This window comes from Leopardus geoffroyi, chromosome B3 (assembly GCF_018350155.1).
Source record: "Leopardus geoffroyi isolate Oge1 chromosome B3, O.geoffroyi_Oge1_pat1.0, whole genome shotgun sequence".
Lineage (NCBI taxonomy): Eukaryota > Metazoa > Chordata > Mammalia > Carnivora > Felidae > Leopardus > Leopardus geoffroyi.
The window spans coordinates 88,300,289-88,314,828 of NC_059337.1; the positions used below are offsets into that span (position 1 = coordinate 88,300,289).

The 14,540-nt window shown below is 36.8% G+C and overlaps 1 protein-coding gene across 7 annotated transcripts in view; it reads left to right on the top strand.

Moving 5' to 3' along the window:
* Positions 1-12,699: 12,699 nt before the first annotated feature.
* Positions 12,700-14,540, top strand: part of MIA2 (MIA SH3 domain ER export factor 2) — a 111,230-nt gene continuing 109,389 nt past the window's right edge. For 4 of the 7 annotated variants that reach the window (XM_045450766.1, XM_045450771.1, XM_045450767.1 and 1 more), the window contains exon 1: positions 12,700-13,019. In XM_045450766.1, the coding sequence (XP_045306722.1) occupies positions 12,905-13,019 (115 nt within the window). In that variant the 5' untranslated portion in view covers positions 12,700-12,904. The remainder of the gene's footprint in view (positions 13,020-14,540) is intronic. The other 3 variants (XM_045450768.1, XM_045450769.1, XM_045450770.1) reach the window with 1 other exon arrangement.

Here is a 14,540-nt window from a genome sequence, read left to right on the forward strand (position 1 = left end):
TCCTGAGGCTAAAGCCTGGGTATATTTAGCAGTACAATTAGAGTAGATTTAGTGGATTAATTCGTGTTGATGGACAAAGCCTTGGAAAATGAATTCTTATTGTCTTTATCATTAACAGTACATTGTTAATACAGTTGGCTGAATTAGAACGGTACCAGTGCTTATTCTTGAGGTTAGTCAGATTGTATACTTTTGCTCTTTTTTATTTTTTTAATGTTTATTCATTTTTGAAAGAGAGAGAGAGAGAGAGAGAGAGAGAGAGAGAAAGCGGGGGAGGGGTAGAGAGCGAGAGGGAGACACAGAATCCAAAGCAGGCTCCAGGCTGCAGAGCCCTGCCCAGGGCTCGAACCCACAAACCACGAGATCATAATCTGAGCTGGAGTCAGACGCCCAACTAACTGAGCCACCCAGGTGCCCTTACTTTTGTTCTTTTTTAAACTAAATAGGAGGTTTGTGTGTGGTGAATCATTCATGTTATCCTGTAGATAAAGGCTTAGGAGAAGAAAAAATGTGTGTGCTTGAACTGTTGGATTCATTCTATCTCTAATCCCTTCTGCTCTGTGAGGCTGCCTGTGGAGGAGAGGCCAGGATTCACAGCCTGGAGCCAGGCTGCACCCATCTCACCTCATTCAGCCCTCATTTAAGGCCACAGAGACTGAGGTTTCTGCTTTTTTTCCCTTTCTAACCTTCCAGTTACTTCTCTCTTCCTTCCTCACTGCCACCTTCTGCCACCACGTAATTAGGAGGTTATTTGGAGGACTGTTATATAAAAGCAGACAAAATTGCCTGGCAGTGTATTGGGATCAGAATGGGTCATGGATATTATTTATGTAAGAAATAACATTTTAAAAACCAGTTATTATATTTCCAAATGTATTTTAATTAAATTCAGTGAGTCTTATAATTGATTTTTATTTTGCATTTCGTTTTACATGCTTGGTGTCACATTTGTGTGATTTATTTAATCTTTGACTAATGAAAAAAAGTCACAAAAGATACATTTATTTGTTTAAGCACCTTAAACTTTGAACTGGTAGAAAGGTTCAAAGGTAACCTTTATTGGAATTTTATCTTGAAATGATCAAAAGATATATTTATTTTGCTTTCAGTAATCTTATATTTTAAGTATCTTTCTATTTTGCTAAAGAATTAATAAACCTCAGGAAGAGAATTGGCAAAATTAAGAATTCTCCGCATAATTCAGATAAAATAAGTTTTGGATTAAATGTTAACTTTAAAATGACTTTGAGGGGTCATCAAAATGAAAAGCTTCTGCACAGCGAAGGAAACAATCAGCAAAACTAAAAGGCAACCAACAGAATGGGAAAAGATATTTGCAAATGGCATATCAGATAAAGAGTATCGAAAATCTATAACGAATTTATCAAACTCAACACCCAAAAAATAAATAATCCAATGAAGAAATGGGCAAAAAACATGAAAAGACACTTCTCCAAAGAAGACATCCAGATAGCCAACCGACACATGAAAAAATGCTCAACATCAGTCATCATCCAGGAAATACAAATCAAAACCACAATGAGATACCACCTCACAGCTGTTAGAATGGCTAACATTAACAACTCAGGCAACAACAGATGTTGGCAAGGATGCAGAGAAAGAGGATCTCTTTCGCATTGTTGGTGGGAATGCAAACTGATGCAGTCACTCTGGAAAACAGTATGGAGGTTCCTCAAAGAATTAAAAAATAAAAATTGCTACAACCCAGCAATTGCACTAGTAGGTATTTATCCAAGGGATACAGGTGTGCTGTTTCTAAGGGGCACATGCACCCCGATGCTTATAGCAGCACTATCAACAATAGCCAAAGTATGGAAAGAGCCCAAATGTCCATCGATGGATGAATGGATAAAGAAGATGTGGTATATATATGTACAATGGGGTATTACTCGGCAACCAAAAAGAATGAAATCTTGCCATTTGCAACTATGTGGATGGAACTAGAGGGTAGTATACTAAGTGAAATTAGTCAGTCAGAGAAAGACAAATATATGACTTCACTCATATGAGGGCTTTAAGACACAGAACAGATCAACATAAGGGAAGGGAAGCAAAAATAATATAAAAACAGGGAGGGGGACAAAAACATAAGAGACTTTTAAATATGGAGAACAAACAGAGGGTTACTGGAGGGTTGTGGGAGGGGGGATGGGCTAAATGGGTAAGGGGCACTAAGGAATCTACTACTGAAATCATTGTTGCACTAGATGCTAACTAACTTGGATGTAAATTAAAAAAATAAAATAAAATAAATTTTTAAATAATAATAATAAAATGACTTTGAAGCATGCCTGGGTAGCTCAGTTGGTTGAGTGTCTGACTTAGGCTCAGGTCACAATCTCGTGGTTTGTGATGGAGCTCCACATTGGGCTCTCTGCTGTCAATGAGGAGCCCACTATGGACCCTCTGTCCCTTTCTCTCTCTGCACCTCCCCTGCTGGCACTTTCTCTCAAAAATAAAAAATAAACATTAAAAAAATAAAATAAATAAAATAAAATGACTTTGAACTGTTCCGTATGGTACAGTAGTAGTGGATACATGACTATGCATTTATCAAAACCCATAGAATTGTATGCTATAAAGAGTTAATTTTGGGGCGCCTGGGTGGCGCAGTCGGTTGAGCGTCCGACTTCAGCCAGGTCACGATCTCGCGGTCCGTGAGTTCGAGCCCCGCGTCAGGCTCTGGGCTGATGGCTCAGAGCCTGGAGCCTGTTTCCGATTCTGTGTCTCCCTCTCTCTCTGCACCTCCCCCGTTCATGCTCTGTCTCTCTCTGTCCCAAAAATAAATAAACGTTGGAAATTAAAAAAAAAAAAAAAAAAAAAAGAGTTAATTTTACTGTATGCAAATTAAAAAAAATCAACTTGAATGGCAGGGAGACCCAAGATGGAATGTAGGCTATGGCAAATAAATCTAATTGAATTATAACTGTATGACACAACCACACTAACAGGGATGGGAAAGAAAGGAGCTGACTTAAATAACTGTAAAAAGTGTTTTGATTAGTTACTGTAAGACTAAAGATAAAAAGACTTATACCTAAACATCTAATTCTTATAAACTTGTTTACCACAGGGTATGGGTTATCAATTTTGAAACTATTTTACATGTATGATAGGGTTGAACGATAAGTAAATATATTACAGACCATGGGCCAGTTTTCTTACTGTTGGACAACTTACTGTTGAGTGCTTTGATATTCCTCCTTCGAAGAGGTGGAGTTAGCTTCTCCTCTCTTGAAAGTAGGCTGGACTTAGTAACTCCCTTCAAATGAACAGAATATGGAAGAGGAAAAATAGTTACTTTACGTTGGAGACACCTGGCAGAACTTAAGTAATCAAGGTTAATATAACCAGTAACAGACATATTGATACCATGTATACCCCTCTGATAGGTTGTGATGAGGAGGGTACACCACTCTGATATTCTTCCCACAAACTCTACAACTTTAGTGTAATCATGAGAAAGCAGCAGATAAATGCAAATTGAGGGACATTAAAAAGTGTCAATGTATGAAAAGCAAGGAAAGAATAAGAGACTGTCACAGAAGGTTGTCATAGAAGATTGAGGGGATAGGACAACTAAATACAATATAGTGTCTTGGATTTGATCTTTGAACAGAAGGAGGACATTAGTTAGAAAACTAGGGAAATTATAGTAAAGTCTGTAGTTTAGTTAATATATTGTACTAATGTTAATTTATTATGTTTGAACATTGTACTAGACTTATATATAAGATTATATAAGGTGTTGGCTTGGGGGAAGCTGGGTGAAGGGTATACAGGAACTCTGTATTAGCAACTTTTCTGAAGTTCCAAAATTGTTTCAAAATTAATAAGGCTTTTGAAAACAGGCTTATGAGTACTTTTTTAAAACCATCAAATTTTAATTTTTTTTCTGGAAATAATTTGCATTGCTTTACTTTCATTTACTTAACACTTCCTGAACCAAATTCATGATCTTCCTCTGTCTCTCTTCCAAACCTGCTCCTCTCCTGTGCTCCTGTCTCAGTAAATGGCACCACCACGTTCTCTCTCAGTTGTCCAACTAGGAAACAGAGTCATCCTTGACTTTTCCTTCTCCCTTGCTTTGTGTTTATCTTTTATTTTTGTTTTTGAGAGAGCGTGTGTGTGTGCATGCAAGCAGGGGAGGGGCAGAGAGAGAGGGAGCCCCTCTTGTGAGATCATGACCTGAGCTGAAGTCTGATGCTTAACCGACTGGGCCACCCAGGAGCCCCTAAAAGTAAAGTCTTAAAAAAAAGAAAAAAAGACACCTGGGAGATGAGGTACTTAGGGAGGTGGACACCAAAAGAGGCAAGAAGGAAATGTTGCATAAATGCGGACAGGATAGCAGCAGAGTGAAGGAGGGTGATTTTGGAAGAGATGGCATAAGAGTATATAAAATTGACCCATATTGGTTCTTAAAAGACACTAAGCTATTGATGATTGGAAATTAATAGGAATTAATTTTGCTCATTAACCTATTCATACATCAGCCTGTTAAGCATTCCCTACAGTATTTGGGAATCCAAAGGCTTTCTAAAACTTTGTTTGCTGGATATTTACACTCTTAGCTGCTACTAATATGAAACCATGACAAAGATACATATGGACCTAATTCTTTTTGTAATATTTATTTTATTTTATTTTTTTGTCATATTTTTAAAAGAAAATTCAATCAAAAGGATTATCTGACTTTCTGTTTGAAATGAGAGACAGCAGTTGAGCAGCACAACTGAAGATAGAATTTCATTTAGTCATGAAGCATAAAGAATCTTGCTCTTGAAATCAATTCATTTATTCATTCATGCATGCATTCTTTCATTCTTTCAATAAAAAGTTATTGAGTCATGTATTTATTAAAAGATTTAATCTAAGGTACTTGAAGAATAAGTATAAGTTAGCAAAACAAAAACATGAAGTTATATGATAAAAATACAAATAATGTCATTCCCTTCCTTAAAACTTCCTATGGCTTCCCATTGCACTTAGAGTAAAACTTACACTTACTTCCACAGCCAAAAGTCCCTGCATGATTGGACCTCTATGTCTCCTACTTCATCTACCACTTCCACTTGCCTTTCTGTTTCTTGATTGTACATACCAAGGTATTTCTGACTTTTTAAAAAAAGTTTGTTATTATTATTATGCTTTTTTGAGAGCGAGAGAGTGGGAGGGTCAGAGAGAGAGAGAATCCAAGTTGGTTCTGCACTGTCAGGTCAGAGCCTGACACAGGGCTTGCACTCATGAACTGTGAGATCATGACCTGAGCCGAAACCAAGAATCAGATGCTTAACTGAGTCACCCAGAAGCCCCTATTTGTCACCTTAAAGCTTTGTCTCTTACATACTGGAATGCATCTGATATGATTCCTTCATTTTTTTTCTTTAAATCATTGGTAATCAAGCTTCAGACAATGAAGTATGATCTCCTCCTTAATTCTTCTGTCTGCACAAAATGTTCTGTCTTCCTATTCCCCTATCTTAAGTCAAATGTCACTCTCTAGAGATGCCCTCCCTGACAACTTTATCTAAGTAGACACTTTTCTCCACAGTAACTTATCACTACCTGCACTTATCTTGTTCATTTATTTGTTTGCTTGTTCTTTTCCGCCTTCCTTCATTAGCATGCGAGGCCCATGAAAGCAAGGACTTTGTCCTGTTCACTCCTATATCTCCAGTTCCTAGAAGAGTGTCTGACACTTTATGGGCATTCAATAAATAATGTTTACCTTGAAGGATAAGATTTATATTTGAAATTTTGTTATATTTGAAATATTAAGCTCACTAGTACAAAGTTGGTGCTCAACAAAATTAAATTCCTTTCCAATACATAGATGAGACTAATCAATTCAGCCCCCTGATCAGCAAATATCTCACATGTATGTTGAAGATGTCGAAGATGTTGCATACTATTAAAAAAAAAAAAAACCACATAGTAAAGGAATGATGACAGTGGGTGGGATATTCTCTCATTGCTCCTCCTAATCCACTCTTCACTCTGCCACTGTGTTCTGTGTCCCTGGAACACAGATCTTTAGTGCTACTTCAAAGGGTTCCCTTATTCTCTGGCATCTGGCTGGATTTGGTCAATGAAAGTTACCCCTGGAGTTCAGAAAAGTAAAAGAGTGATGTTTTCCTGGCTGAGTTCCTTTACTGATGTCTTCAAGTTCCTGTTCGGCAGCCCTCTCCCATAGTTCTCTCCAGACAGTGGTCACTGTTCCTTCATGCTGGGGATGTTACATGCCTCGTGGTTTCCCTGAACCCTGAACAGTGTCCACACTGTTGCAAACAGCCCTTCATGAAAATTTCCTCAATGATAGAGTAGTGCCATCTCTCAAAATGGAACACCTGTCTATCTCCTGTTAGAACTCCAATACCGGCAGAATAAGAAAAAGCGGGCAGAATTAAAACATGGCCTTCAGCAACACAAAAGCAACAAAGGTAAAAGGAGCCATGGAGTGACAAGCACATATTGTGGCCCCAAATGTGCATGTTCTGCCACCTCCCACTTTTGTGTCTTTGGATCACTAGTGTCTGAGGTTGTGTTCTCTAGAAGTAGATGCTGAAAAGAGTTAGGGGTTCAAGGGATCACCACTAATGAAAGGAAGGGGAAGAAAGCAGGATTAGGCAAAAGGTGAAGTCAAACTACAGTGCAGCTCTACAAAGCTTCAGTTAACCCAACAGGGAACTCTGGAGTGAGGAATGCCTGTCAGAGTGTCTCAATTGGGCTGAAATGCCTCGCACCTTTGTACTCTCTTGTCATTTATCCACTATATTCGCCAGATCATGCAGGAAGGGGTGATCTTGGGTAAGATGGCTCTCTGCAGCTGAGACAGACCTTGAAGTCGCTGTCTGCCAGAGCCTATCTGCTACCTGTACTCCCTGCAGGTGAGCAGAAGGTCTTACCTTAAAGAGAGACTATGGAAGGGCCATCTCTATGTCTTCCACACCAATCTGAATCTTAATCTTTCTTGGGCCTATCTCTCACTGCACATCTATCTACCATGGTAACTGTTTTCAAAGGCTTTGTTCTAGTACCCTCTCCCTAGTAAAAACTATCCCAGCTTAATTAGTTCAGCTTATCCCATGTAACTTCTAATCAAGTTTCTCTATCTTACGTATTTATAGAGTAACAGGCAGCTGGGTAAAGAAAATATGTTCCCATTTTAGGAAATCTGATGTACTAAGAGACAAGATAGTATAGTATCAGATTGTATAGTATCAGAAACATATAGTATTTCTGATTATATAGCATCAGAAATAACATCACCAAGCAGAAGCACAGCATTCATGATTTTGTCTTTGTATTGTCATGGAAAGGGTTGCTCTGTGATATTAGCTCTAAGATACTGAACATGTGTGGCTTTGATGATTCATTCTTTAGATTTATATAGTAAGTACTCTTATCTCCTGTATCATCTCTGAAGAATGCCATAGTTCTTCCAAATCAGTATTTCTGACTGTTACCATGAAATCTTCCTCAGCAGCAGTATTATATTTTATTTTTTAATTTAAATTTTTAAACTTTTTTTATTTATTTTAATTTTATTAAATCAAAGAAAGTTAATACTGTAGTAATGGTTTCAGGAGTAGAATTTAGTGATTCATCACTTACATACAACACCCAGTCATCCCATCACTCATCCCAACAAGTGCCTGCCTTATTGACTATCACCCATTTGCCCATCCCCCCACCCAACACCCCTCCAGCAACCCTCAGTTTGTTCTCTATTAGTTAAGAGTCTCTTATGGTTTGCCTCCTTCTCTGTTTGCAACTTATTTTTCCTTCCCTTCCTGTATGTTCATCTGTTTTGTTTCTTAAATTCCACATATGAGTGAAATCATATGATATTTATCTTTCTCTGACTTATTTCACTTTACATAATACACTCCATTTCCATCCACATTGTTGCAAATGGCAAGATCTCATTCTTTTTGATTGCTGAGTAGTATTTCATTGTGTATGTGTTTATATATATGTATGTATATATATTGCAATTTATGATATTTATTATTTTAATTTTTTTTAAATTTTTTAAAATTTACATCCAAGTTAGTTAGCAGATAGTGCAACAACGATTTCAGGAGTAGATTCCTTAATGCCCCTTACCCATTTAGCCCATCCCACCTCCCACAACCCCTCCAGTAACCCTCAGTTTGCTCTTCATATTTGTGAGTCTCTTCTGTTTTGTCCCCCCTCCCTGTTTTTATATTATTTTTGTTTCCCTTCCCTTATGTTCATCTGTTTTGTCTCTTAAAGTCCTCATGTGAGTGAAGTCATATGATTTTTGTCTTTCTCTGGCTGACTAATTTTACTTAGCATAATACCCTCCAGTTCCATCCACATAGTTGCAAATGGCAAGATTGCATTCTTTTTGATTGCCGAGTAATGCTCCATTGTGTATATATACCACATCTTCTTTATCCATTCATCCATCGATGGACATTTGGGCTCTTTCCATATTTTGGCCATTGTTGACAGCGCTGCTATAAACATGGGGGTGCATGTGTCCCTTCAAAACAGCACACCTGTGTCCCTTGGATAAATGCCTAGTAGTGCAATTGCTGGGTCATAGGGTAATTCTATTTTTAGTTTTCTGAGGAACCTCTGTACTGTTTTCCAGAGTGGCTGCGCCAGCTTGCATTTCCATATATATTTATTTCATTTTATTTTTTTTAAATTTTGTTTAACGTTTATTCATTTTTGAGAGACAGAGAGATACAGAGCATGAGCGGGGAAGGGGCAGAGAGAGAGGGAGACACAGAATCTGAAACAGGCTCCAGGCTCTGAGCTGTCAGCACAGAGCCGACGCGGGGCTCGAACTCACGAACTGCAAGATTCTGACCTGAGCCGTAGTCGGACGCTCAACCGACTGAGCCACCCAGGCGCCCCTATATTTATTTTTTTAAAGTGTGTTTATTTTTGAGAGAGAGAGAGGGAGGGAACCAGCGGGGGAGGGGCAGAGAGAGGAGACAGAGGATCTGAAGTAAGTTCTGTGCCGACAGCAGAGAGCCCAACCTGGGGCTCAAACTCACAAACAGCGAGAACATGAACCGAGATAAAGTCAATTGCTTAACTGACTGAGCCACCAAAGTGCTCCTCCATTGTGATATACATACATCTTCTTTTATCCATTTGTCAGTCAATGGACGTTTGGGATCTTTCCACAATTTGGCTATTGTTGATAGTGTTGCTATAAACATTGGGGTGTATGTGCCCCTTCAAATCAGCATTTTTGTATCCTTTGGATAAATACCTAGTAATGCAGTTGCTGTGTTGTAAGGTAGTTCTATTTTTAATTTTTTGAGGAACCTCCATACTGTTTTCCAGAGTGGCTGCACCAATTTGCATTACCACCAGCAGTGCAAAAGAGATCCTCTTTCTCTGCATCCTCGCCAACATCTGTTGCTGCCTGAGTTGTTCATGTTAGCCATTCTGACAGGTGTGAGGTGCTATCTCATTGTGGTTTTGATTTGTATTTCCCCGATAATGAGTGATGTTGAGCATCTTTTCATGTGTCTGTTAGCCATCTAAATGTCTAGCAGTATTATATTTTAATATTGACCCAACACTTGACCTGAAAAATGCATCAGCAATTAGATAATATCTAAATAGCATAATATGATCATCTTTATGGTAAAAATTGATGCTTTGGTTTCTTATTTAAAAATTTTTAAACGTTTATTTTTAAGAGAGAGACAGTGTGCCAGTGGGAGAGGGGCAGAGAGAGGGAGACACAGAGTCTAAAGCTGGCTCCAGGTTCTGAATAGTCAGCACAGAGCCTGATGTAGGGCTTGAACCCACAAACTGTGAGATCATGACCTGAGCTGAAGGTGAATATTTAACCAACTGAGGCAGCCAGGTGCCCTGATGCTTTGGTTTCTGTAAACCAAATGTTCTTATCTCTTTCATGTACCACATCTACACTTGGGTCTGTTAGAGATGGTTGACATTATGCTACCACATTTCAGATATCTTGTTAAATTATATTTAAGTGATGATCTGAAAATACAGTGAAATAATCTGAGTATATTATATAGTAAGAAAGTAGGAACATTTCTAGTAGAAGAAAATCTCCAGGCTAGTATCTTAGGCAAGAATTTTCTCCTGTTTTTCTTGACTCACATTTCCTTAAAGCCAATCAATAGACAATTTAAATTTAGCTGGGTTCCTAACTTAAAACAAAATAAGCATGTGACTCTTAATCTTGGGGTTGTGAGTTCAAGTCCCATACTGGGTGTAGAGATTGCTTAAAATTAAAAAAAAAAAAAAGTCTTAGAAAACAAAATTAAAGTAATTAGTTCACAATTTAGCTGTAATGTCTTTAATATTGAATACAAAAAGTATAAATAATTTTAATAAATATTCTTGATTTGATATTATAAATTATGCAAATAATTCTGTGCCAAATTTTGAAGCTGAAGAGTTAATCCTTCTTTAAATGTCTTTGACAAGTTTCTAGACTTGTAAAAGTTTTCAAGAAACTAACCTAAAGCTTTTTGGGTGTGCATGTATATAACTATGCAGTGTTCTAATTGCAAGCCAAATGATCCTCAAATTCATGCTGTATCAGATTCTTTCTAAAGATGTAAAAATCTTTGATCTGACACAGGCGGCTTCTTACTAAAGTTTGTTTTTGGAAAACGAACGAAAAACACTGTTTTTGTTTTGTTTTGTTTTGTTTTAGGATCCTGAAATAAAAGCCCTTCACCTTAGCTTGCTCAGGTGCTAGATATTTATTTATGTCAAGCACTAGAGGGAAGTGTGGTGTCACACAATTGCTATATTCTGCAAACCATGTACACTGTGGCATGCCCAAATATAGAGAAGAGGTACAGCAAAGAAGGACTTAGAAAAATACTTTCTCAAGATTGAAGTAGACAGGTGTGGTTTCCCCAGATCTACTGAGATCTAGTGTTTTACATAGAAAGTCCCAATATAGGGCTTTGATTCTTTTTAAGCAGCAATAACATTCAAATAACTGATTTTCATAGCTTTATTGTTATTTTACAACAAGATATGCCCCTGATTTTTTTGTTTATTTATTTTTGCTATGTCCCTGATTTAAAAAAAAAAAAGGCAAATAAAGTACAAAGAAAAAGTGAACACAATTTGGAATCATACTATATGTTCTCACTGTATGGGGGAGGATTCTTGTAGATATCTCTCTCCAGTGACAGCAATATGCAATTTTATTTTATTTAAAAAATTTTTAAACATTTATTCATTTTTGAGAGACAGAGAGAGACAGAGCACCAGCCGGGGGGGGGGGGGGGGCGGGGGGGCAGAGAGAGAGGGTGACACAGAATCTGAAGCCGGCTCCAGGCTCTGAGCCATCAGCACAGAACTCAATGAGGGGCTCAAACTCACAAACCGTGAGATCATGACCTCAGCTGAGCTTTTTTTTTTAAAAAAAAAAAAGCTGAGTCATGACCTTAGCTTAACTGACTGAGCTACCCTGGTGCCCCAGAAATATGCAATTTTAAATACATGGAATAATACTGTACTTGTTGTGTCTGGAATAGTTTTGTTTCAGATGGTAATAGACATCATTCTGTTGTGGCAAAGTATAGTGTATGAATAGGGGGAGTCGAGTGTCTAGATTTAAATTTCTTCTCCACTCACTGTGTGGCTATCGGCAAGTGATTTAATCTATCTCTGTGTACCTCAGTTACCTCATATGCAAAATGGGGATGATAATATTACCTACCTTAGACAGTTGATGTGGGAGTTAAATCATACAATTGTTTAAGACAATACCTGGAACATATGAAGTACTTGCCACATTTTAACTAGTTTTCTTCTTATTATTTTTATTTTTATTTTTTTACTTTTTATTTTTTTTAAAAAAATTTTTAATGTTTATTTTTGAGAGAGAGAGAGGGAGAGAGACAGAGCATGAGCAGGCAAGGGGCAGAGACAGATGGAGACACAGAATCTGAAGCAGGCTCCAGGCTTGAGCTGTCAGCACGCAGCCTGATGTGCAACTTGAACTCACAAGCCATGAGATCATGACCTGAGCTGAAGTCGGACACTTAACCAACTGAGCCACCCAGGCTCCCCTCTTCATTTTTTTTTTTAATGTTTATTTATTTATTTTGAGAGAGAGTACACACGCACCAGGGAGGAGCAGAGAAAGAGGGAGAGAGAGAATCCCAAGCAGGTTCTGCACTGTCAGCACAGAGCCCAACATGGGGCTCGCTCAAACCTACAAAATGTGAGATCATGACCTGAACAGAAATCAAGAGTCAAACGTTTTACCAACTGAGCCACCCAGGTGCCCCAATTAACTATTACTCTTACAATTTTCAACTTCATAGTAACACTGAAGGTTTTTAAAATATGAAAGTGGGACTTTTTTCAAATAACCTTCATCATATTTCAAAACCATGCTTTTAATATAAATTATTACTGCGTCTACATATAACTATATACTTTCTCCATTGATGTTGGTATTTGCATGAGACAAATACTCAGTTTGCATTTATTGATTGATCTACCTGAAGACTTTAACAGAAAGAGATGAATTCTAAAACAGGTTTAAGAACTGTCCTGTTGAATGCAAGGTACCTTTAAGTCAGATGGTTTTACACAGGTCACTTTTACAATCCATGAGTCCAACTAAAAATCTGTTAATTATTAAACCATTATGTATTATCTGGAGACCTGACACTGCAGATTGTGAACAGACAGCGTTTGTCCCTCAAGTTAAATCTAAATACCAATTGAAAAATGTAATTATCAAGAGATTTAAAAAAAAACAAAACTTTTTGTCTTAAATTTAGTAGAGAAAGTGGGATATCTCTTGTTTTGACTGGCATAAACAGGTCTATGGCCTAAACAATTGGTTTAAACCTTGTTTGAGATTCCTGCTTATTTTAGCATGGCGGCGCTTGGAGTTCACAGAACTCTCCTTTTGGTAATTTCTCTGACAAAGTGTCTGGAGGGCACAAAACTGCTGGCAGACTTTAAAAAATGTGGTGACTTGGAATGTGAAAGTAAGTTTGTTTTTCTTTTTTGCCTTCTTTTCCTCTTAAACTGAGGTTCTGAAATGACATAATATGTTATTGTGGGCATGTATGATAGAAGTAAGCATTAATATCATTGAGAAATATTTGCAGCTATAAAATATACTTCACTAAAAAAAGAAAATGCTAGAAGCAAAGCATTTTGTAATAGTTTTTAATATAAATATATCAAGGGGCAAAAATCAGCCTGGTATATAAATATATCGGAAATTATAAAGATATTAATCCAGGCCTCAAAAACAAACAAATCAGCACTTTTCCTAATTTTTAAGATAGCTATAATTGATTTGTATTGATTTGTATTATTGTCTAAACTTTATCAAACAATCATTTCTGTGTTCATTTATTATGTAAAATATTAAAATCAGTGTTAGGAGTGCATAATTTTATTTATATCCTTGAACATTAAATTTCTCCTTTCTTTTACAAAGAAAAATTAATTTTCATTTTACTGGTTATGAAGTTATTTTCTGTTATTAGCATTATGGTGCAAAAGGAATAGTATCACAATATATTACAATTGTTTTACATATATTCTATCTCTCTAGTATGTGATAATTATTTTTAATTTGCAATATGTAAATTAAAAATCCAAAATATTATTAGTAGAAATGTAAATAATTTATAAGTAAATTTTTATGAGTACACATTTTCCTTAATCATTTGGATATGCAATTTGATATATAGAGATTTACTAGATGATGTTTTATAACAATAATAATCTTTCTTTCCTTCTTTATTCTTCATCTTAGTTTCCTTAGGGCCAGACACCAAACATAGAAAGGAACATTCAAATTCATAGTAATTTATAACATTATTTTAACTTTAATTGTATGACTTAATCAAAATGTTTTACATATGTTAGTATAATTATAATAGGTAATATGTATATTACTTTATGTATTGAAGGGCTAGATCTAGTATATGGGGTTATGACCGTTCATAATTATTGAGGGCCTATTATTTGTTGGGTCTGGGGGGGTAGGAGTGTATACCTAAGAATAAAATGAAATGTCAGATAAATTTCTTGCCCTCCAGGAATTTTCATTCTAGTGACAGGTCAACATGAAAAAGTAAATATCAATACAGCATAAGAATAATAGGTAATATTGAAGTTCAGAGAAGGGCAGAACAGGCTGGATCAATTCAGGATGTCTCATAGAAGAAGTAGAATATGAGTTGACCATGAAGAGAGACTGAAGAGTTTCTGAAGGAAAGAGCAGAAAGAAAAAGCTCAGAATATGGAAGGCAGATGTTGCAGTGCAAATAACCTCAGTGCAAATCTGGCTCCACCATTTATCAAGTGTGCGACCAACTTTCTAAGGTTTAAAGGATCATTTGTTAGATCGATACAAGATTATTGACCTTATAGGTCTGTTTTGAGGATTCAATAAAATAAAGATATGAAAGAGCTATCATAATGCCTAGAATATACTGTAGTCCCCTTTACCCATGGGTCACTTTCCATGGTTCTAGTTACCTGCGGTCAAC